Source organism: Hemitrygon akajei, chromosome 13, assembly GCF_048418815.1.
Source record: "Hemitrygon akajei chromosome 13, sHemAka1.3, whole genome shotgun sequence".
NCBI lineage: Eukaryota > Metazoa > Chordata > Chondrichthyes > Myliobatiformes > Dasyatidae > Hemitrygon > Hemitrygon akajei.
The window spans coordinates 90319470-90344611 of record NC_133136.1 but is presented as its reverse complement, the minus strand read 5'-3'; the positions used below and the strand labels follow the sequence as shown (position 1 = coordinate 90344611).

At 44.8% G+C, this 25142-nt stretch overlaps 1 protein-coding gene across 5 annotated transcripts; it reads left to right on the top strand.

The window, feature by feature from the left end:
* Positions 1-230: 230 nt before the first annotated feature.
* LOC140738057 (uncharacterized) lies at positions 231-14740 on the top strand. 5 transcript variants are annotated; one of them, XM_073065071.1, is made up of 3 exons: positions 234-548; positions 2870-2928; positions 12390-14740. In XM_073065071.1, exon 3 carries the CDS (start codon positions 12758-12760, stop codon positions 13877-13879), a length of 1122 nt encoding a protein of 373 aa, XP_072921172.1. In that variant the 5' UTR covers positions 234-548; positions 2870-2928; positions 12390-12757; the 3' UTR covers positions 13880-14740. The 5 variants fall into 5 exon arrangements, with proteins under 5 accessions (XP_072921175.1, XP_072921172.1, XP_072921173.1 ...); XM_073065072.1 differs by having other exon boundaries at positions 2870-2936; XM_073065074.1 differs by lacking the exon at positions 2870-2928 and having other exon boundaries at positions 231-271.
* The last annotated feature ends 10402 nt before the right edge of the window (positions 14741-25142 follow it).

Here is a 25142-nt window from a genome sequence, read left to right as displayed (position 1 = left end):
TCGTCTCTTCTTGATGCGGATGTTCATCGTATCCAAATGAAAGCGGCAAACGGTCGAATCTGTACGCTGAACCTCCGACCTCCAACCACTGGTGGCGTTGCCTTGTCCTCCGACGACTCGTGTCAATGTTGTGACCTTGAAGGCTGGTTGCGATGCGGGTACCTCCGACCACTGGTGGCGTTGTGGGGAACTCCGACGGCTATTGGTGGTGCTGAAAGGAACGGTGACGCGCAGGCGCATTGCTGACCCTTGTTCTCCCGTTCCGGCGGCGGTGAGGAAGGGGTTGTGTTCGGGTTTTTGTTAGTCGGGGGCCGGTTGCAGTGGGAAAGGGCTGAGACTGAGCTCTGTCGGACGGCTGGAGGCTTCGGGCAGCCTGGTTTTACTTTTTTTTTTTACCCAAGCCCGGGCTGTGGGATTAGTTACACACACAAAATACTGGAGGAACTCAGTAGGCCAGGCAGCATCTACGGAAAAGAGTACAAACCACATTTCGGACAGGAATCATTCGGCAGGACTGGAGAAAAATAACTGACGAGTGGATTTAAAAGGTGAGATGAGGGGAGAGAGAAACACAAGGTGATAGGGGAAACTTGGAAGGGGAAGGGATGAAGTAAAAAGCTGGGAGGTTGATTTGTGAAAAAGACGGACAGCCATGGAAGAAAGAAAAGGGGAAGGAGCACCGGGGAAGGCGATGGGCTGTCAAGGTGAGAGGTGAAAAAAGGGGATGGAAAATTGTGAAGGAGAGGAGAAGGTGTGGGAGGCATTGCTGGACGTTAGAGAAATCAATGTTCATGCCACCAGTTTGAAGGCGACCCAAATGGAATATGAGTAGCTGTTCCTCCAACCTAAGTGTGGCGTTATCACCACAGTGAATGAGGCCAAAACTGGACATATGGGAATGGGAAGTGGAATTAAAATTGGTGGCCACTGGCAGATGGAGCAGAGGTGCTCGGCAAAGTGGTCTTTCAATCCATGTTGGGTCTCAATGATATACAGGAGACCACACCAGACACAGTAGGTGACCCCAGTAGACTCAAGGGTGAAGGTTCGCCCCACATGGGAGGACAGTTTGCGGCCCTGAATGGTAGTGAGGGAGGAAGTGTAGGGGCACATGTAGCACTTGTCCATCTTGCAAGGATAAGTGCCCGGAGGGAGATCAGTGGGAGGGAAGAATAGACAAGGAAGTCGAGTAGGGAGAGATCCCTGTGGAAAGTGGGGCACGGTGTGAAAGATGTATTTGGGGTTTGGGCTCCATTGGAGGTGGAAAGAAGTTTCTTAGATTTATGTGCTGCACACGGAGACTGGTGGAGTGATAGGTGAGGACAAGGGGAACCCTATCCCTGTTAGGGTGGTGGGAGGATGAGTGAAATGGAAGTGAAGCCCCTTTCTCTGAAACAGGACAGCTTCTTCATTCCAGAATGACAAGCCTCATCCTGAGAGCAGATGAGCTGGAGACGGAGGAATTCAGAGAAAGGGATGGCATCTTTTCAAGAAACAGGGTGAGAAGAGGTATAGTCTAGGTAGTTTTGTCGTGGTTTCTCGTGCCCCACAAATGACCAGGAGACGCAGAAGATTCTTCAAGAAGGGTTAAACTTTAATTTGCAAATCAAAGCTGAGACAGTCATTGAGCTAGTCGCTGATTGCCCACCTATCCTTTGGACATAGCATTTTTTATAGCAATCTCCTGGTTTAGTTGCATTAGCATATGCAATCGGTCTATAGTTGCGTATCACACGTACATCCTGCCACTATTGTTTCTACCCATTGACTTAATCATGTTCTAATCTACATCTCTTAGCTACCTCTCATTAACACATCATTGGCTTCTACATTCTTAGGATTTCATGACTTAATCATGTTCTAATCTACATCTCTTAGCTACCTCTCATTAACCCACCATTGTCTTCTACATTCTTAGGATTTCATTCTCCTACTAAATTGGGTACATGCATAGCAAATAGCAAGTTTCAAAACTGACTACATAGTTTTGGTTACACAGCAAAATTTATACTTTTATACTCCAATAGTAGCTGTGAGAGTCCGTGGGTTTGTAAAAGACATCAGTGGATAGCTGTCTCCGCAGGTAGAGACAGTGAAATTGAGAAATGGGAGCGAGGTGTCAGAAATGGACCAGGTAAATTTGACAGCCAGGTGGAAGTTGGTCTGTAAATGTTGACTGTACTATTTTTCATAGATATTGTCTGACCTGCTTAGTTCCTCCAGCATTTTGTGTGTGTGTGTGTGTTGCTCAGATTTCCAGCAACTGCAAATTTTCTCTTGTTTGTGGGATCAGGTAGATGAGGGTCCCCAAGCTGGGTAAAGGTTTGGGGTGAAGGGGATCTGTCTGTGTGCGGGAAGAAGTTATGGATGGATGTGTGGCTGTGGGAGGGGTGTAAGGGTAGTGGGGGGATTACTGCGTGATCCGGAGTGGATGGGTTCTGGGTCAAATTAAGTTGTACCGAGGGCGGATCTGTTCCATTGGATCAGATGGCATACGTGTCCTTTCAGGAAGCAACAATTCTTTCTTTGTATTAATTACTGTCTGATCTTGCTGTTATAATCATGTTTGGTACAACAGAGCCCCAGAGTCTGGGAGCAGCCATCACCATCGTGGGCTGTGTGCAGATTGGGGACAGTGGGGGGAGAGTCAGTGACCTCTGCATCAGAGAACAACACGGGTTGGTACAGAGTCTGAGATATAAATGTCCTTACAGTGGATTCAGATCTGCTCACATTTCTGTAGTTGGCAAAGGGAATAGGGAAGGGGCTCAGGAGAGGGGGTTTTTACTGGAGAATCATGGTCAGGTGGTGGAGGAGTACAGGAGCTGTCTAATAGATCATTTTAGTTGTTTTTTTTGTGATCTTACAGGCGGTGTCTGAGGAAAGAGGCTTGTTGAGGAGGAGAGTGAACCAAGAGGATACCCGGAGGTGAGCAGGTCAGACATGGTAACAGGAGAGTGACAGTAATGTGGTTTCCAGTTGTCCTGATGGCAGGAAGCAGAGAGTGATGGTGGGAGCTGTTTATTGGGCTCGAGGCCTGGGCCTAGTGATGTTCCCCAGGGTTACACCCATTGCTACTTGTCATCTATGTCAGTAATTTGGTTGAGAATGTACAGGGTATGGTTAGTAAGTTTCCAGAAAGTTCAAACAGTTACTTCCTTTGAAACGTAGTAAGTATAAACTATCCCCTCTGTTTCTCTCTCCTCATTGTCTCCTCCCCACACTGCCATCTCTATCCTCCCGCACCTTCCCCTCTTCCCACCCACCTTCACTCTCCATCCCATCTTCTCCCTCACACACTAGTGGTCATAGCTTAAAGGTGAAATATTTTACAGGAACCTTGGGAGCAACTGCTGAAAATGTGGAACGAGCTGCCATCAGAAGTGGTGGGTATGGGTTCAAAAGGGGCAGAGCTTTGTTGATAATGACTGAACTCTCAGTATTGCAGTTTAGAAGGACAAACCGAAGGTAGAAAATACAAGGTAAATGGTAGGGCACTGAGGAGTGCAGTAGAACAGAGGGATCTGGGAATACAGATACATAATTCCCTGAAAGTGGCATCACAGGTAGATAGGGTAGTAGAACATAGAACAATACAGCGCAGTACAGGCCCTTTGGCCCACAATGCTGTGCCGAAGAAGTTACGAGTTTGGTTTGGCAAATAAGGTGGAAGTAAATCCGAAAGGCTTCTACAGTTATATTAAAAGCAAGAGGATAGTGAGGGATAAAATTGGTCCCTTAGAGAATCAGGGTGGTCAGCTATGTGTGGAGCCGAGGGAGATGGGAGAGATTTTGAACGATTTCTTCTCTTCGGTATTCACTAAGGAGAAGGATATTGAATGGTGTAAGGTGTGGGAAACAAGTAAGGAAGTTATGGAACCTATGACAATTAAAGAGGTGGAAGTACTGGCGTTTTTAAGAAATTTAAAAGTGGATAAATCTCCGGGTCCTGACCAGATATTCCCCAGGACCTTGAGGGAAGTTTGTGTAGAGATAGCAGGAGCTCTGACGGAGATCTTTCAGATGTCATTAGAAACGGGGATTGTGCCGGAGGATTGGCGTATTGCTCATGTGGTTCTATTGTTTAAAAAGGGTTCTAGAAGTAAGCCTGGCAATTATAGACCTGTCAGTTTGACATCAGTGGTGGGTAAATTAATGGAAAGTATTCTTAGAGATAGTATTTATAATTATCTGGATAGACAGGATCTGATTAGGAGTAGCCAGCATGGATTTGTGCGTGGAAGGTCATGTTTGACAAACCTTATTGAATTTTTTGAAGTAGTTAACGAGGAATGTTGACGAGGGTAAGGCAGTGGATGTAGTCTATATGGACTTCAGTAAGGCCTTTGACAAAGTTCCACATGGAAGGTTAGTTAAGAAGGTTCAGTCGTTAGGTATTAATGCTGGAGTAATAAAATGGATTCAACAGTGGCTAGATGGGAGATGCCAGAGAGTAGTGGTGGATAATTGTTTATCGGGATGGAGGCCGGTGACTAGCGGGGTGCCTCAGGGATCTGTTTTGGGCCCAATGTTGTTTGTAATATACATAAATGATCTGGATGATGGGGTGGTAAATTGGATTAGTAAGTATACTGATGATACTAAGGTAGGAGGTGTTGTGGATAATGAAGTGGGTTTTCAAAGCTTGCAGGGAGATTTATGCCGGTTAGAAGAATGGGCTGAACGTTGGCAGATGGAGTTTAATGCTGAGAAGTGTGAGGTTCTACATTTTGGCAGGAATAATCCAAATAGAACATACAGGGTAAATGGTAGGGCATTGAGGAATGCAGTGGAACAGAGAGATCTAGGAATAACAGTGCATAGTTCCCTGAAGGTGGAGTCTCATGTAGATAGGGTGGTGAAGAAGGCTTTTGGAACGCTGGCCTTTATAAATCAGAGCATTGAGTACAGAAGTTGGGATGTAATGTTAAAATTGTACAAGGCATTGGTAAGGCCAAATTTGGAATTTTGTGTACAGTTCTGGTCACCGAATTATAGGAAAGATATCAATAAATTAGAGAGAGTGCAGAGACGATTTACTAGGATGTTACCTGGGTTTCAGCACTTAAGTTACAGAGAAAGGTTGAATAAGTTAGGTCTCTATTCATTGGAGCGTAGAAGGTTGAGGGGGGATTTGATCGAGGTATTTAAAATGTTGAGAGGGATAGATAGAGTTGATGTGAATAGGCTGTTTCCATTGAGAATAGGGGAGATTCAAACGAGAGGACATGATTTGAGAGTTAGGGGGCAAAAGTTTAAGGGAAACACGAGGGGGTATTTCTTTACTCAGAGAGTGATAGCTGTGTGGAATGAGCTTCCTGTAGAAGTAGTAGAGGCCAGTTCAGTTGTGTCATTTAAGGTAAAATTGGATAGGTATATGGACAGGAAAGGAGTGGAGGGTTATGGACTGAGTGCGGGTAGGTGGGACTAGGTGAGATTAAGAGTTCGGCACGGACTAGGAGGGCCGGAATGGCCTGTTTCCATGCTGTGATTGTTATATGGTTATATGGACCCTTAAACTCTGCCTCCCATATCACCCTCCACGATAAATTCCTCCATATACCTGTCTAGTAGTCTCTTAAATTTCACTAATGTATCTGCCTCCACCACGGCCTCAGGCAGTGTATTCCATGCACCAACCACTCTCTGAGTGAAAAAGCCTTTCTCTAATATCCCCCTTGATCTTTCCACCTCTTACCTTAAAGCCATGTCCTTTTGTACTGAGCAGTGGTGCCCTGCAGAAGAGGCTGTACACTCTATTTCTCTTAATATCTTGTATACCTCTATCATGTTTCCTCTCATCCTCCTTCTCTCCAGAGAGTAAAGTCCTAACTCCCTTAATCTCTGATCATAATGCACACTCTCTAAACCAGGCAGCATCTGGTAAACCTGGTGAATCTCCTGTGTACCCTTTCCAAAGCTTCCACATCCTTCCTATAGTGAGGCGTCTAGAACTGGACACAGTTCTCCAAGTGTGGCCTAACCAGAGTTTTATAGAGCTGCATCGTTACCTCGTGACTCTTAAACTCTATCCCTCGACTTATGAAAGCTAACACCCCATAAGCTTTCTTAACTACCCTATCTACCTGTGAGGCAACTTTCAGGGATCTGTGGACATGTACCCCCAGATCCCTCTGCTCCTCCACACTACCAAGTATCCTGCCATTTACTTTGTACTCTGCCTTGGAGATTGTCCTTCCAAAGTGTACCACCTCACACTTCTCTGGGTTGAACTCCATCTGCTACTTCTCAGCCCACTTCTGCATCCTATCAATGTCTCTCTATCTTAGACAAACCTCTACACTATCCACAACACCACCAATCTTTGTTGGCAAACGTGCCAACCCACCCTTCTACCACCACATTCAGGTCATTAATAAAAATCACGAAACATAGAGGTCCCAGAACCAATCCTTGTGGGACCACACAATTCAGAACCCTCCAATCCGAATGTACTCTCTCCACCACGACCCTCTGCTTTCTGCAGGCCAGCGAATTCTGAATCCACCTGGCCAAACTTCCCTGGATCCCATGCCTTCTGACTTTCTGAATAAACCTACTGTGTGGAACCTTGTCAAATCCCTTACTAAAATCCATGTAGATCACATCCACTGCACTACACTCATCTATATGCCTGGTCACCACCTCAATCAGGCTTGTTAGACATGATCAGCCCTTCACAAAGCCATGCTGACTGTCCTTGAACAGACCATGATTCTCTAAATGCCCATAGATTCTGTCTCTAAGAATCTTTTCCAACAGCTTTCCCACCACAGATGTAAGGCTCACTGGTCTATAATTACCCAGACTATCCCTATTACCTTTTTTGAACAAGGGGACAACATTCACCTCCCTCCAATCCTCCAGTAATGAGGACATAAAGATCCTAACCAGAAGCTCAGCAATCTCTTTCTTCACCTCGTGGAGCAGCCTGGGGAATATTCTTTCAGGTCCCGGGGAGTTATCCGTCCTAATGTATCTTAACAATTCCAACACCTCTTCTGCCTTAATATCAACATGCTCCAGAACATCAAACTCACTCATATTGTCCTCACCGTCATCAAATTCCCTCTCATTGGTGAATACCGAAGAGAAGTATTCATTGAGGACCTCTCTCACATCCACAGCCATAGTAAAGAGAGCTTTTGGCACATTGGCCTTTATAAATCAAATTATTGGGTATAAGAGTTGGAATATTATGGTGAGGTTTTATAAGACATTGGTGAGGCCGAATTTGGAGTATTTTGTGCAGTTTTGGTCACCTAATTACAGGAAGGATATTAATAAGGTTGAAAGAGTGCAGAGAAGGTTTACAAGGATGTTGCCGGGACTTGAGAAACTGAGTTACAGGGAAAGGTTGAATAGGTTATGATTTTATTCCCTGGAGCATAGAAGAATGAGGGGAGATTTGATGGAAGTATATAAAATTATGATGGGTATAGATAGAGTGAATGCAAGCAGGCTTTTTCTGCTGAGGCTAGGGGCGAAAAGAAAACCACAGGACATGGGTTAAGGGTGAAGGGGGAAAGTTTAAAGGGAACATTAGGGAGGGCTTCTTCACACAGAGAGTGGTGGAAGTGTGGAATGAGCTGCCAGATGAAGTGGTGAATGCGGGCTCACTTTTAACATTTAAAAAAAACTTGGACAGGTACATGGATGATAGGGGTATGGAGGGATATGGCCCAGCTGCAGGTCGGTGGGACTAGGCAAAAGGCCTGTTTCTGTAATGTTCTATGGTACAGTAAAACAACACACTGCACTAAAAATCACATTGAGACATTGTAGACTGAACAATATTACAGAACAGTATAGGAACAGGCCTTTTGCCCCACAATATTGTGCTGTACTAATTAAATTAGGAACTAAATAGCCAACTAAACTAATCTGTCGACATAATGACCAACTTCCTCCAGTCTCTTCACATTCATATGTCAGTCTCAGGGTCTCTGAAGAGTCCAGAATCTACCTGCCTCAGCCACCACCCAAGCGCTCATTCCAGGCTCCAGCCAACCTCTGTGTAAAGGAACACGTCTCTCACATCTTCAGAAAGGGCTGCAGAAAGAGAGATTTAACTGGGGAAGCATGGTCAGGGGTGAAGGGGTATAGGAGCTGTCTAATGGACCAGTGACTGAGGAGGAGACTGGGCCTGGAAGATATCTGGAAGTGAGCAAGTCAGACCCAATATCAGGAGAGTGACAGTGATGTGGCTCTCTGTTTCAGGATGATGAGCAGTCTCCTCCAGTGAGGAGTTTGTGTAAAGATGCAGCTTTCCTGGAGGTGGAGGAAAGAGGACACACCAACAGGTGGAACCAGCTATGCGAAGACATGGTTTGTTAGGTCTGATAATGAGCTGAATGTACCTTCACCTTCAATCTGAATCAGAAAACAATTCTGAGTTTATTTGAAATGTCGGAAGCAGGGAGATATGACCACATTTGCAGAGGACAGGAGTAGGATCTCCATCAGACCCTCAGTGAGATGGTTCCAGTTACAATGCACAGGGATGAAAGCACAGTGTTTGGGGCTGGATATAATCACTGATTCCGACACAGTGAGAGCGTTAGTTTTCCAGTAAGGGAACAACATTAATGAAAGAAGACACAGGAGCCTCATTAATTGCCAGTTGTTTAGCAGAAATGACCAATTTGTGTATTACCTTGACAGAAACAGATATTCACAGTGGTGACAAAGAGGTGCAGTCTGGTTTATTTCAGGTTAGAGAGGGGTGTGGAGTTTTGAAATCAATGCCTTGCGGAGCCGCGACCGCTAATTTAGCATGTCTGGAGTGGTGGATCACGTAGCACGGTAACAGGCTTTTGGCTGGCCATACCTGTTCCAACCATCCATTCACTGTCTACACTGATCCCATTTATCAGCACTTGGTTCATAACTGACTGTATCTCGGCAGTTTCAATGCTCATCTAGTTTGTAGATGTTGTGAAGGGACCTGCCTCCACCACCACCTCAGGCATTGTGTTCCAGATTTCACCTACCCTCTGAGTGAAAGATCTCTTCCTCAGATCCCTCTAAACCTCTTTGTTCTGTGCTTAAAAATATGCCCTCCGATCTTTGACACCTCTGTCCCAGGATTGTGTCCGGCATGGACTACAGTGAGGCCTTTGATGATGTCCAACATAGTAATTTTCTGTGGAAAGTTAGTTCACCTAGGATCCAGGGAAAGCTGGCTAACTGGGTGCTCAGTTGATTTGATGACAGGAAGCAAAGAGTGATTGTGGGAGGCTGCTTCTTGGACTCGAGGTCCATGCCTAGTGATGCGCCCCACGGTTATGCCCATTTGTAATCTGTATCAATAACTTGGTTACTATCAATAACATTAATTTGAGAGTGTACAGGTACACTTGTACCTTTGCAGCAAGTAAAGTTCAAGAGATTAAGTTTTTTGAAAGATAGTACACACACTCTCTGTTTCTTTCTCCACACTTGTTCTCCTTTAGACACTAGAACACGATAGCACAGTACAGGCCCTTCGGCCCTTGATGTTGTGCTGACCCATATATTCCTTAAAAAAAGTACCAAACCCACACTACCCCGTAACCCTCTATTTTTCTTTCATCCATGTGCCTGTCCAAAAGGCTCCTAAATACCCGTAATGTTTTAGCCTCCACCACCATCCCTGGCAAGTCATTCCAGGCACCCACAACCCTCTGCGTAAAAAAGCCACTGATGTCTCCCCTAAACTTTCCTCCCTTAACTTTATACATATGTCCTCTGGTGTTTGCTATTCGTGCCCTGGGAAGCAGGTACTGGCTATCCACGCTATTTATGCCTCTCATAATCTTGTAGACCTCTGTCAGGTCCCCTCATTCTTCTATGCTCCAAAGAGAAAAGTCCCAGCTCTGCTAACCTTGCCTCAAAAGACTTGTTTTCCAACCCAGGCAACATCCTGACAATTCTCCTGTGCACCCTCTCTATATCTTCCACATCCTTCCTATAATGAGGTGACCAGAATTGAACACAACACTCTAAGTGTGGTCTCACCGGAGATTTGTGGAGTTGCAACATGACCTGTCTACTCTTGAACTCAATCCTCCTATTAATGAAGCCAAGCATCCCTTAGGCCTTCTTAACTACCCTTTCAACCCGTGCAGCGACCTTGAGGGATGTATGGATTTGAACCCAAAGGTCCCTCTGTTCATCCACACTCTTAAGTATCCGACCATTAACCCTGTAGTCAGCATTCTGGTTTGTCCTTCCAAAATGCATCACCTCACACTTATCCGGATTGAACTCTATCTGCCACTTTTCTGCCCAATGCTGCATCCTATCTATACCCTCTTGTAATCTTCGACAACCTGCAGCTCCAAACACAACTCCTGCAATCTTTGTGTCATCTGCAAACTTACTCACCCATCCTACCACTTCATCAGGTCATTTATAAAAATCACAAATAGCAGGGGTCCCAGGACAGATCCTTGCGGCACTCCACTAGTCACCAATCTCCAGGCAGGATACTTTACTTCCACTACTACCCTCTGCTTTCTTCTTGTAAGCCAACTTTTTATCCAAACAGCCATGGTTCCACTAATCCCATGCCTCATGACTTTCTGGATGAGTCTCTTGTGGCGGACCTTGTCAAATGCCTTGCTAAAATCCATGTAGACCACATCTGCCGCCCTACCCACCTCAATTTCTTTTGTTACCTCTTCAAAAAAATTCAATTAGGCTCATGAGGCACGATCTTCCCTTCACAAAGCCATGTTGACTATCCTTGAGTAGACTGTACTTCTCCAAATGCTCGTAGATCCTATCCTTAAGAATCCTTTCCAATAGTTTGTAGACCACTGATGTGAGACTCACCGGTCTTACTTAGCATCATGCCCTTGTCCTTCTACCCTCATCTCTGTAGTCACATTCTGATTCCCAAACCCCTGTCAAACTAGTTTAAACACTCCCCAAAAGCTATAGCATACCTGCCCGCCAGGATATTGGTCCCTTTCCAGTTCAGGTGCAGCCCGTCCTTTTTGTACAGGTCAGACCTTACCCAGAAGATGATCCAGAAATCTGAAGCCCTGCCCCCTTCACCAACTCTTCAGCCACGCATTCATCTGCCATGACTTCCTGTTCCTACCCTCTCTGTCTCATGGCACAGGCGGCATTCCTGAGGTTACCACCCTTGAGGTCCTGCTTTTCAACTTTTTTCCTAACTCCCTATATTCCTTCTTCAGGACCTCATCCCTACTCCTATCTATGTCATTGGTCCCCACGTGGACAACGACATCTGGCTGCTCACTCACTCTCCTGAGAATACCGAGAACTTGATCGGAGATATCGCAGACTCTGGCACCAGGGAGGCAACAGACCATCCGGGATTCTCGATCTTTCCCACAGAACCTTTTATCTGTCCCCCTAACTATCAAACCCCTTATCACTACTGCTGTGTTCTTTTCACTCCTTCCTTTCTGAGCTGAGGGTCCAGTCTCGATGCCAGAGACGCAACCACTACAACTTGTCCCTGGTAGGTCGTCCCCTCCAGCAATATCCAAACATGGAGAAGTTCAGTGCAGAATCAGGCTATTTGGCCCATCTAGTCAAAGGTGAAAAAAACATTCAAGCTGTCTAATACAACTAACTGCACCAGGACCATTGCCCTCCATACCCCTACCATCCAGGCTCCCATCCAAAATTCTTTTAAATGGTGAAACCGAGCTCATTCCCACACTAACGACCATTTCAGTAAAGAGCTTTTCCAAATGTTCCCGTTAAATTTTCACTTCCCCACTTACCCATGACCTCTGGTTATCATCCCACCCAACCTCAGTGGAAAAAAACTGCTTGCATTTACCCTATCTATATCCTCCTAATTTTGTATTCTTCTAACAAATCCTCAAAGCAATTTCCTTGTTTATGTTTAGAGCATTTTTTTAGGTGTATAAGATGATGAGGGGCATTGACCGTGTGGATATCCAGAGGTTTTTTCCCAGGGCTGAAATGGCTAACATAGTTTTAAGGTGCTTGGAAATAGATACCGACGGGAGGTCAGGGTAAGTTTTTTTACACAGAGAGTGGTGGGTGCGTGGAATGCACGGCTGGCTATTTGTGTGAGGGTGTTTCAGTTACTGTGGGACCAGGAACCCATGCAGGTCTGTGGGAACAGGGAATAATACCAATGGAGAGAGTCAGACTGAGCCAGGTCACAGATTGGAGACAGTAGAAATGCCCCATTCTTACAGAGACAGGAAGAGCATCAGAGAATTTGATGGTCATTCCAGATACCAGCACTGTGCCCAGTTAGAAAATAATTTCTCTCTCCAACTTGGGTTGAACTTCACAGTAACAGTGTGATGCCAGATCACACCTTGACAACTCAAGTGATCTCATCTGAAATGTTGTCCTACATGCATTGATGGATTTTGTAAATCTTTTTACAGGTTAAAAATGACAAGGAATTTGTCTACGGGAATCTCGAACACGACACACGGATTTTGCTGTCTTTATCCAGATATTTAAGAAGTGGAGCAAGGGATTCACTTGGTCATCTGACCAACTGGCATGCCCGTCATTTTACACAGGGGAGAGGCCATTCATCTGTCCAGACAGTAGGAATGGATTCACTGGGTCATTTCAACTGAAGGCACTTCAGAAAGTTCACACTGGGACAAGACCATTCATCTATTCTGTGTTTGAGAAGGGATTCAGTGGGTCTTCCCACCTGTGGACACACCAGTCAGTTCACACTGGGCAGAGTCTGGTCATCTGCTGAATTTGTGGGGAAGGATTCACTCGGTCATCTGACCTAATGGCTCACCAGCGAGTTCACACTGGGGAAAGACCGTTCACCTGCTCGGACTGTGGAAAGGGATTCACTTTTTCATCTAAGCTGAAGATACATCAGCGAGTTCACACTGGGGAAAGGCCGTTCACCTGCTCAGTTTGTGGTAAAGGATTCACTCAGTCATCCCACCTACAAGCACACTGGTCAGTTCACACTGGAGAGAGGCCGTTCACCTGTTCAGACTGTGGGAAAGGATTCACTTGGTCATCTGACCTAATGGCACACCAACGAGTTCACACTGGGGAGAGGCCTTTCACGTGCTCGGTGTGTGCAAAGGGATTCACTTGCTCATCCCAACTGAAGGTACATCAGAGAGTTCACACTGGAGAGAGGCCGTTTACCTGCTCCAACTGTGAGAAGGGATTCACTCGGTCATCTGACCTAATGGCACACCAGCGAGTTCATACTGGCGAGCGGCCGTTCACCTGCTCGAATTGTGGGAAGGGATTCATTTGCTCATCTCACCTGAAGGTACATCAGCGAGTTCACACTGGAGAGAGGCCATTCATCTGCTCGGACTGTGGGAAGGGATTCACTCAGGCATCTGATCTACTGAAACACCAGTCAGTTCACACCGGAGAGCGGCCATTCATCTGCTCAGAATGTGGGAAGGGATTCACTCGGTCATCTCACCTGAAGCTACATCAGAGAGTTCACACTGGAGAGTGGCCGTTCTCCTGCTCGGACTGTGGAAAGGGATTCAGTTGGTCATCTGAACTGAAGGTACATCAGCGAGTTCACACTGGAGAGAGGCCATTCACCTGCTCAGATTGTGGGAAGGGATTCACTCTGTCATCTCATCTGAAGGAACATCAGCGAGTTCACACTGGGGAGAGGCCGTTCACCTGCTCAGTCTGTGGGAAGGGATTCACTTCGTCAACTCCACTGAAGGTACATCAGCGAGTTCACACTGGCGAGAGACCATTCACCTGTTCAGACTGTGGGAAGGGATTCACTTTGTCGGCTGATCTACTGAGACACCAGTCAGTTCACAGCGGAGAGTGGCCGTTCACCTGCTCGGACTGTGGGAAGGGATTCACTTGCTCATCTAAACTGAAGGTACATCAGCGAGTTCACACTGGGTAGAGGCCGTTCACCTGGTCAGACTTCGAAAAGAGATTCTGTCAGCCAAATCAACCAAATGTGCATCATTGAGTTCACATTGGGGAGAGGCCATTCACCTGCTGTGAACGTGGGAAGCGATTCACTCAGTCATCTAACTTTACGTAACACTCGCTTCGGCGAGCAGCTTAATATAGGGGGTGATAGACCACCCCCCAACCCGGCCAAACTTGAGAAATCTCATTTGGGTGGATGCAGTGTGATGTGTCCCCGATACAAATTAGTAGCATGAAATAACAAACAGTACACAGTATGTGATTAAACGATTGCGCTTTATAATTCTTATTTTGACTATAGGGTTAGTGAAGAAAGCAAAAAAAAGAAAAGGGGCCCAATCTCTGCATTCGCGTCTTCTCATCTCTCCCTGGCAAAAGACCACGAATATCTCTCTTCTAGACTCACAAAAAAGAACATTTTTGTCATTGAATAGCCCTGCACTCTGAAACCCTGTTATCTCTAGTCATAACCTATACATTGCTGCTCCAGAGAAACCATTACCTCAGCAGTGAAACATTACAGAGAGGCCATTACATTAGCAGTGAAACCTTGCAGTGTGTTGCTCTTGTGACACACTACCGGGTTCAATAAGAGAAAATTTCAATAAGCTGCATGCTGGATATTTGTACATCACCGTTGCTGAATGCAATTTTGAGAGAGACTGTCGGTGCTGAACTCTGCAGTTATTTCTGCTGCTCACCACACCTAGTTCTGCACCCTGGCCACTGTGCATGGGAGGAGTACTTTCTGCTGCACATTCACCTTTAATGGGACTGGAGTTCAATATTCTGGACCTGAGACAAATAAATCAGTTCTGTTTTAAACTCTGTCACTGGTACTTAGTGAATTTATAACACACCTAGTGTACAGTAGAGAGTCAACTCAGGGCATCTGGACCCTGCCAGTGATTCTGTTCCACGACAGTCCTTTTAAATCCTCCCCTGTTGTTCCCCTCTCGTTCTCCCTGTGGTGATGGGTTCCAAACAGTCAGTACTCTGTGGGTGAAGAGGTTTTTCTTGAATTTTCTGCAGACTGAAGCTGTCAAGCTGACTGCAGTTCTGTCTGAGATGTGCTTTGCCCCTCAAATCTCTGGAGTGAGAAGAATAACATTGGGAGTTAACCTCCTTATTCACGACTCATTTCTACATTATGGGTCATTTTCCCTGCTTCTAAAGGGCTGTTAGAAAACACCACTGTCCTCTGAAGACTGAAAACAGAATGGGAAACTATTAATTGGGTGTTCAATGGAGCAGGGTTAGACACCGGAGGCGTCTGCACAGGGCAGGGGAGTTTGGGGCTCCGGACGATGGTCGGGGTAAGAATGTATGATGGGGAGAAGGGAATCAGCAGCAGGGCGTAGCAACGAATATCAGAGTAGCAACATCTGGAAGCTGATTGACAGAGAAAATAATTCAATTGACTGATGACACAAACAATGCCTGTTGTGAGGTGCTCCACTTGTTGAGGCTCGTGTGTGTTGGGAATGGTTATATCTATTGAGGGAGTTGTTCCTGTTTGTTTATCCTGTAATATGTCTGGATGGTTATTTTAGAATATCCTATCTATAATAATATATTGATTATCATATAAATTGTGAGATTCTGTCCCTAACTGAATCAGGCTTGAATTTCTGGTGCATTAGTGAATTTATGGTGGTCATTCATTAGTTTGTATTTTAAAGCAAGATTTTAGTGAATGATATTTGCCACTTGATTGTGTTTCGTTTACTGTGGACTGTCACTTTCAGCGCCTGAGTGAGCCGGGACTATGACGCCAGTCACAGGCTGGAGCAGCTCACTTTGATTTTTACAGAGAGAGAGAGAGACCTTCAATTCTTCAATTAGAGGAGAGCAAGACTGCGAAGCTAGTGACTTCAGTTTGTCACTGTTTGGGAATCTCCTATGGCCAAAAGATTGGGTTAAACTTCGGCATGAAATGCACATTGGTAGGAAGTTAGAGGATTGGAAAGCTTTTACAGAACCAACAGGAGACAACTGAAAACAAAACACACAGGAGAGACAAGATGAAAAGTTAAGGTAAATGAGCCAATAATATCAAGTACACTATCAAAAGTTGTTCAGATATATAAAGCGTAAAAGAGAGGCAAGAATTGATATTCTACCGCTGGAAGATAATACTGGCGAGTTAGTAATAGAGCAAAGAAACAGCGGCTGAATGTACTAAGTATTTTGTGTGAATCTTCACTGTGTAAGACAGTAACAATATAAGACCATAAGACATAGGAGCAGAATTAGGCCAATCAGCCCCATCAAGTCTGCTCCGCTGTTCTATCATGGCTGATCCCGGTTCTCACTCAACCCCATGCAACTGCCTCCTCGGCATATCCTGTAAAGCCCTGACTGATCAGCAAACTATTAGCTTCTGCCCTAAATGTACCCATAGACTTGGCCCCCACTGCCGTCTGTGTCAGATAATTCCACAGATTCACTGCTCTATGACTAAATAAAATACTCCTTAACTACACTAAAAGGTTGTTCCTCAGTTTTGAGGCTGTGCCCTCCGATCTGGCTACCCCCACCATACGAAAAGTCCTTTCCTCATCCACCGCATCTAGACCATTCCACATTCAGTGGGTTTCAGTGAGATTTAATATCCCCCCCACCCGCATTTATTAAACATAAGTCAGTGCAGGAGTACAGGCCCAAGACTGGCAAACGCTCCTCATATCTTAACTCTTTCTTTCCTGGAATCATCTTCTTGAACATCCCCTTGACTCTCCAACGACAACACACCTTTTCTGAGATATGGGTTCCAAATACTCTTAAGTGCGGCCTAAGTAGTGTCTTACAGTATCAGCATTATCTCCTTGCTTATATATTTTACTTCACTTTAAATAAGTGCTAGCATTGCATTTGCCGTCTTTACCGCAGGCTCAACCTGTAAATTAACCTTCTGGGAGTCTTGCCCGAGGACACGTATTTCCTTCTGGACTTCTGTTGTTTAAACCTTCTCCCCAATCAGATAATAGTTCACTATTGTTCCTTTTGCCAAAATGCATTATCATACTTTTCCCAATCTTGTAATCCATCTGCCACATTTTTGACCATTCTTCAAATTTGTCTGTATCCTGCTGCAATCACATTGCTTCTTCAGCACTACCAACGCCTCCACCAATCTTTCTATCATCCACAAACCCTGCCACAAAGCCATCAGTTTCATTATCCAAATCATCGACAAACTATGTGAAAAGTAGCGGACTGAATACTGACCCCTGAAGACCACTAGTCACTGCGAGCCAACCAGAAAAGGCTCCTTTTGTTCCCACTCGCTGCCTCTTGGCTGTCAGCCATTCCTCTATCCATGCCAGTATTTCTTCTGATTTTTATCCTGTTAAAACAGTCTCATGTGTGACACCTTATCAGATGCCTTCTGAAAATCCAAGTAAATGATATCCACTGCCTCTTGTTTGTCCATTCGGCTTATGACTTCCTCGAAGAACTCAACAGATTTGTCAGGCAAGATTTCCCTGAACAGAAGCTATGCTGGCTTTGACTTATTTTATCATTAGTCTCTTAGTACCCCAAAACCTTATCTGTTATATTAGACTCCAACACTTTCCCAGCCACTGAGGTTAGGCTAACTGGACTATAATTTGCTCTCTTTTGCTTTTATCCCTTCTCAAAGAGTGGAGTGACATTTTCAATCTTCCCATCCTCCGGGACCATGCCAGAATCAAGTGATTCTTGACAGGTCATGACCAATGCATCTGTTATCTCTTCAGCAACTTCTCTCAGGACTCTGGGATGTCATCCATCTGGTCCAGGTGACTTATCCACTTTTAAGAACCTGAGTTTGCCTCAAACGTTTTCCTTTGTAATAGCAATGGCACTCACTCCTGCGCCCTGACACTCACAGATCTCTGGCACACTGCTGGTGTCTTCCACAGAGAAGACGGATGCAAAGTACCTGTCAAGTTCATCTACCATCTCTTCCCCATTCTACCTCATGAGCATCATTTTCCAGTGGCCAAATATCAACTCTCGCCTCCCTTTCACATTTTTTATAACTGGTTATATTATTGTCTAGTTTGCCCTCATATTTCACCTTTCCCATTCTTATAGCTTTTTTTAGTTGTCTTTTGTTGGATTTTAAAAGCTACCCAATTATCTAACTTCCTCCTCACTTTTGCTATCTTATATGCACTTTCCTTGGCTTTTGTACAGACCTTAACTTCCTTTGTCAGCCATGGTAGCCTAGCCCCGCTGTTTGAGAAGTACTTCTGCGCTACATATCTATCCTGTACATTATGAACTATTCTCAGAAACGTCAGCCATTTCTGCTCTGGCGTCATCCCCACCAGTATCCTTCTCCAAACCACCTGGAGTATCACCTTTCACATGGCCTGTAATTCCCCTAATTCCATTGTGATGCTACGCATGTGACCGATGCTCCGCCCTCACAAATTGCAGTAGGAATTCATATTATGATACTGCCTTTCAATGGTTCCCTTACATTAACCTCCCTATTAAGATTACACAACACCCAATATAAGATAGCAGTTCCCCGAGTAAGCTCAACCATCAGCTGCTCTAAAAAGCTGTTTTGTAAGCATTCAATGCATTCACTCTCTTGTGATCTGACACAAATCTGACTAATCCAATTCTCCTGCAGATTGACGTCACCATTACAATTGTGTCATTAAATTTATTACATAAATGCCAAATATTCAGGAGTATCTGGGGCAGAAGCGAGGATAAATGCTTTTACCAAGGAAAGAAGGTGTTTTGGAAGCTTAAAGGCCGGAAGGTAGATAAGACTCCTGGACCAGTAGGTGAGCAACCCAGGGTTCAGAAGAAGGTAGCTGAAGAGATTGTTGAAGGCATTAGTGTCAAAGAACACTCCATCACAGGAAAATGCCAATAGGTCAATCTAGTCCATGCCAAAGCATTAATCTACCGAGTTCCAACAACTGCCACCTGGACCATAGCCCTCCATATCCCTCTCATCCATGGACATAAGCAATCTTCTCTTAAAGGTTGAAATCATCCCTGCCACTTGTTCTGGCAGCTTTTTGCACACTGTCCCCTCTCCACTCTTCCTCTGAAGAAGTTCCCCCTTAGTTTTCTCTTAAAGTAATGAGTAATGATCTGTCAAGAATCACTAGATTTTGGAACGCTTCTGGTGGACTAGAAAGTTGCAAATGTCACTGCATTCTTTAAGAAGAGAGGGAGGCAGTCAGTCTGATCACAGTGATCTGGAAAATGTTAGAGTGTATTAAGGGTGAGTTTATTGGGTATTGTAATTGGGGTCGCATGATGATATAGGCCAAAGTCAGCAGGATTCCTTCAGAGGAAATAGTGTCTGACAAATCTCTTGGAGTACTTTGAGGAAATAACAGGCAAGATAGATAATGCAGAGGCAGTGGATGTTGTTTGCTTGGATTTTCAGATGATCTTTAACAAGGTACCCCATGCAAGGCTTATTGAGAAAGTAAGGAGGTATGAGATACAAGAGGACATTGCTTTGTGGATCCAGAACTGGCTTGCCCACAGAAGGCAAAGAGTGGTTGTAGATGGGTCATATTCTGCATGGAGGTCAGTGACCAGTGGTGTGCCTCAGGGATCTGTTCTGGGACCCTTAATCTTCGTGATTTTTGTAAATGACCTGGATTTGGAAGTGGAGGGATGGGTTAGTAAATTTGCTAATGAAACAAAGGTCGGAGGTGGTGTGGATAATGTAGAGGGCTGTCAGAGGTTACAGTGGATCATTGATAGGATGCAAAACTGGGCTGAGATGTGGAAGATGGAGTTCAACCGAGGTATTTGTGAGGTGGTAAATTTTAGTAGGTCAAATATGATGGCAGAATATAGCATTAATGATAAGACTCTTGGCAGTGTGGAGGATCAGAGCTGCTATGCAGGTTGACTCTCTGGTTAAGAAGGCATATGGTGCATTGACCTTCATCAGCCAAGGGATTGAGTTTAAGAGCTGAGAGCAAGCACAAGGAAATCTGCAGATGCTGGAAATTCAAGTGACACACACAAAATGCTGGTGGAACGCAGCAGGCCAGGCAGCATCTATAAGGAGAAGCACTGTCGACGTTTTGGGCCGAGACCCTTCGTCAGGACTAACTGAAAGGAAAGATAGTAAGAGATTTGAAAATAGGATGGGGAGGGGGAAATGCAAAATGATAGGAGAAGACTGGAGGGGGTGGGGTGAAGCTGAGAGCCGAATAGGTGATTGGCAAAAGAGATACAGAGCTGGAGAAGGGAAAGGATCATGGGATGGGAGGCCTAGGGAGAAAGAAAGGGGGAGGGGAGCAGCAGAGGGAGATGGAGAACAGGCAGAGTGATGGGCAGAAAGAGAGAAAAAAACTTCTCCTCATCTTGACAGTAGAGGAGAAGCCACACTCAGGTTGGAGGAACAACACTTTATATACCGGCTGGGTAGCCTCCAACCTAATGGCATGAACATTGACTTCTCTAACTTCTGTTAATGCCCCTCCTCCCCTTCTTACCCCATCCCTGATACATTTAGTTTCTTACCCCCTCCTTATTTTTTCTCTCTTTCTGCCCATCACTCTGCCTGTTCTCCATCTCCCTCTGGTGCTCTACTCCCCCTTTCTCCCTAGGCCTCCTGTCCCATGATCCTTTCCCTTCTCCAGCTCTGTATTCCTTTTGCCAATCACCTTTCCAGCTCTCAGCTTCAACCCACCCCCTCCGGTCTTCTCCTATCATTTTGCATTTTCCCCTCCCCCTCCTATTTTCAAATCTCTTACTATCGTTCCTTTCAGTTAGTCCTGACGAAGGGGCTCGGCCCGAAAAGTCGACAGTGCTTCTCCTTATAGATGCTGCCTGTCCTGCTGCATTCCACCAGCATTTTGTGTGTGTTGCTCAAGAGCTGAGAGGTAATGTTGCAGCTATATAGGACCCTGGTCAGACCTCACTTGGAGTTCTATGCTCAGTTCTGGTTGCTTCACTACATGAAGGATGTGGAAACCATAGAAAGGGTGTAGAGGGGATATACAAGGATGTTGCCTGGATTGGGGAGCATGCCTTCTGAGAATAAGTTGAATGAACTCGGCCTTTTCTCCTTGGAGTGATGGAAGATGAGAGGTGACCTGATAGAGTTGTATAAGATGATGAGAGGCATTGATCACATGGATTGTCAGAGGCTTTTTCCCAGGGCTAAAATGGCTAACATGAGAGGGCACAATTTTAATGTGCTTGGAAGTAGGTACAGAGGGGATGTGTTGCATGTTTTCTATGTTTCTAAGGTGCTGCACGTGATCACAGCTCATGGAATTACAGGAAAGATATGTGTATGGATTGAAGATTAACTGACTGACAAGGGAGAAAGAGTCAGAATAAAGGGTGAATTGTGTTTTGCTGTCAGTAACTAATGGTGTTCCGTAGGGGTCAGTGGTGAGACCTCATCTTTTCATGTTAAATCAAATGATATGGATGATATAATTGATACCATGGTGATGATTTGAAGTTGATACAAAGATAGGTACGGGACAAGTAGTTTAGATAAAGTGGGAGTCTGCAGAGGACTCTGATGGGTCTGGAGATCAGGCATTGAACTAGCAGATGAAATACAGTGTGTGCAAGTGTATGGTCATGTACATTTGATAGAAGGAATAAGGACATAGAGAAAAAAATAAATGGGAGAAAATTCAAAAATGAGAGGTGCACAGATACTTGGGAGTCCTTGAGCAGGAGTCCCTAAAGGTTGGCTTGCAGATTGAGTTGATTAAGGATGACAATTGTAAGGTTAGCATATAAGAGCAAGGATGTGATACTGTAGCTTTATGACTCATTGGTCACATCGCTCTTGGTGTATTGACAGCAGTTTCCAACCTCCTATCTGAGAAAAAGATGTGCTCGTATTGGAGCGGGTCTGGAGAAAGTACACAAGAATGATTCCAGGAATGAAAGGGTTAATGTATGAGGAATATTCGATGGCTTTGACCCTCTACTTGCTGGTCCAGAAGAAAGAGAGAGGATCTCTTTGAAACCTATTAAATATTGAAAGGCCTTGACAGAGTGGCTATGAAGAAGATGTTTCCTATACTGTGTGAGTCTGGGACCAGAGGCCACGGCCTCAGTATTTACGGCATCCACTGAGAGCAGAGATGAGGAGGAATTTCTTTAGTCAGGGAGTGGTAAATCTTTGGAATTCATTGTCACGGATGGAGTAGAGGCCAAGTCATTGAGTGTATTTTAAATGGATGTTCAAAGATTATGGGGAGAAGGCAGGAGAATGGGGTAGAGAGCGATAATAGGACATAAAGGAATGGCGGAGCAGACGCTGTCTCATATCTCATGGCTCATGGCTTGAAGAAGAGACTAGTGAGGTTGCATTAGGGTTAGGGTATTGTTAGGGTATCCGCACCTCAATTATTACATTCAGGTTTGGTTGTTCATGCTATAGGAGAGAGGACGTTGTTCAATACTCACAGTTTGAAACTGGGACAGTGGGATGATGTAATGGTCTTGTGAGCGGGATGATGTAATTTTCTCATGACCGTGGGGTGATGTTATTTCATGTGATGGCATGTTCCAAATGGTATTTAAACAAAACCCATGGTTTGTGATGCAATTCTCATTTTTATTTTTGTGCAACGTTGTTGGTACCGGTTGGAGGTGTCAAGGCTCCACCTGTTTCGTTTGTTGCATGTTTATTTTTCCCTTACAGTCCAGTATCGGAGGGTGAAGGCATTACCGGAGTGATCCAAGTTCAAAAGGATTAGATAAAATTAATGCTGTTCAGCATCTTGGGAATGATTGATCTCTTTGAATCGTAGTTCAGGAATTGTGGAAGGCACATTTGAGTTAAACCCCTGCAAGGTCGGGAAGGTTTGTGCAGTGACCACCCTCCAGTCAAAAGGTCAGTTTCTTTTATTTCCTCGTAATTTCTTCGAACAAGGCATCTCTTGGCTGTGGGATCAGCAAATTCGTCGTTACTTCATAGGAATCGTCGTTTCAGGGAAGTCTGTCCTTAATGACTGTATAAATCACATGAACTTTTGACTTTACCAGTTTAAGTCTGTGCTTGGATGAGAACTCGTGAAGAACAGTTTCCATGTTTGACTATTTGTTAGATAATGCTGCCTAACTGTTAACTTCCGGTTAAGTTGGTCGTTTGTTTACTTTTCTAAGTTTTGAGCAGAGGTTAATAACTCTCGGGATTTGTTTATAAACCCTGTCTCAGTTCCATATATCAATTGCTGCTGCATTCATAACGTCAAGCTGGAATGAGTGCAGGGGAGATTTACGAGAGTGGTGCCGTTACTCGAGGGACTGAGTTCTGGAGAGAGGTTGGGCAGGTTGGGGTATCACACCTTGAAGTGCAGAAGTTTGAGGCTGACATTATGCAGGTGTTCCAAACTATGAGTATACAGAAATGGGGAATGTATGCTGTCCTTTTCCCCACTTTTGTGGAATCAACAACCAGAGGCACCGGTTTAAGGTGAGAACGGATTGATTTAATAGGGATGCCAGGGAAAAATTATTAATCTACTCTCCCTTCCAGTTCATCGTTTAACTAACACGATGAGTGCACTCTCAGGTTGGAGGAGCAACACCTCATATTACATCCAGTTAGCTTAAACATTGATATCTTTAATTTCTACTTCCACATTTTCTTTTCATCAACCCACACGCCCGTCTCCTCCATTTTGTCTCCCCACTTCTCTCTTCTCCTCTGTGGATCGTGTCCCTCTGGTTCCTCTTCATTTTTTCCCATTGTCCACTCTCCTATCCTATCAGATTCCTTCTTTTCAGCCCTTCGCATTTTCCACCTACCACCTCACAGCGACTCACTTCATCTCCCACCTCCCCCAGCCACTCAACTTCACTCTTATCTGGCTTCACCGATCATCTACCAGCTTAGACTCTTTCCACTCCCCGCATCATCTTATTCCAGCTTCTCCACACTTCCAGTCCTGATGAAGGGTCTCGGCAGGAAATCTCGTTTTGCTTTATCCCCCTGTATAGAAGCTACCTGACTTCCTCCAACATTTTGTGTATGTTACTCTGCCCCGATGAGATTCTGCAGATGTTGGAGATGCAGAGTGCAAAATGCAGAGACTACATTGGGTCTCACTAATGTAAAGGAGGCCACTTCTGGAAAACTGAAAACAGTAGATGACCCCAACAGGCACTATGTTGAAAAGTTGCCTCATATGGAAGGACTGTTTGGGACCCTGACTAGTGGTGATGAGAGTGGTTTGGGGCATGTCTAGCACCTCAACCACTTGCAGAGTTAGCTTCCAGCCCCGCTACACCCCTCCTTATCGCTGTAAACCTCTCCCTTTTGTGGACAACACTTCCACTTGATGGTGATTTGCCACAATAACAGGAGTCCCTGATTTGTGGACTTCATTGTCACCAGGTGGTGCTCTGCCGCAATAACGCTGAGAGACAGAGATGTGACGCTGCAGCCTGCTGAAGTGTTTATTCAAGATTCAAGATTGTTTAATTCCATTTCCAACAGACAAGTGTAAATGAGATTGAAATAATTATTACTCCGGCTCCAATACAGCACAAAAACACAACAGTAAATACGTATATCCACAGCTTATATACTGTGCATGGATTGATTGTATGTCCATAAAATCACGCTCGGCATAGGATGCCTGCAAATAAGATGACAGATAGGAAATTATAAAGCAGAGATGTTTGGTGGTGTGGAAGGGTGAGTTAGTGTGTAGAGATGTTAATCAGCCTTACTGCTTGGGAGAAGTAGCTGACCCAGAGTCTGGGAGTCCTGGTGAAGATGCTGTGTAGTCTACCCCTCAATGGGAGTGGGACAAACAATCCATGAGTGGGATGGGTGGAGGTATATTATGAAAATCAGGTTGATGCTTGATCTCAAGAGAGGGAATTTGAAAATACTAATGAGATGCCTTTTAGAACAGCTTGTAATTGTGCCCACTAGTGAGAAGATAATTCTGGATTGGGTGTTGTGTAATGAATCAAATTTGATTATGCAACTTTTGGTAAAGGAACCATGTGGATGCAGTGATCATAACATGTTAGCATTCACCCTGCACTTTGAGATTGGAAAGGTACAACAAGATGCATCATTATTAGTGGAGTGAGAGGAACTACGGAGGCACAGGTGAAGAGCTGACAAAGTTGATTGGAAGGGGACACTAGCAGGGATGATGGCAGAATAGCAATGGCTGGAGTTGCTCAACTTGACAGCCTCAGGGTTGAAGAGAAAGACATCATATTCCACCTGCATAGCTCTAACCTGAAGG

What these genes read in the sequence shown, in the direction of transcription:
- LOC140738057 (XM_073065074.1), top strand. Translation starts at nt 12,758, where the DNA reads ATGGCTCACCAGCGAGTTCACACTGGGGAAAGACCGTTCACCTGCTCG.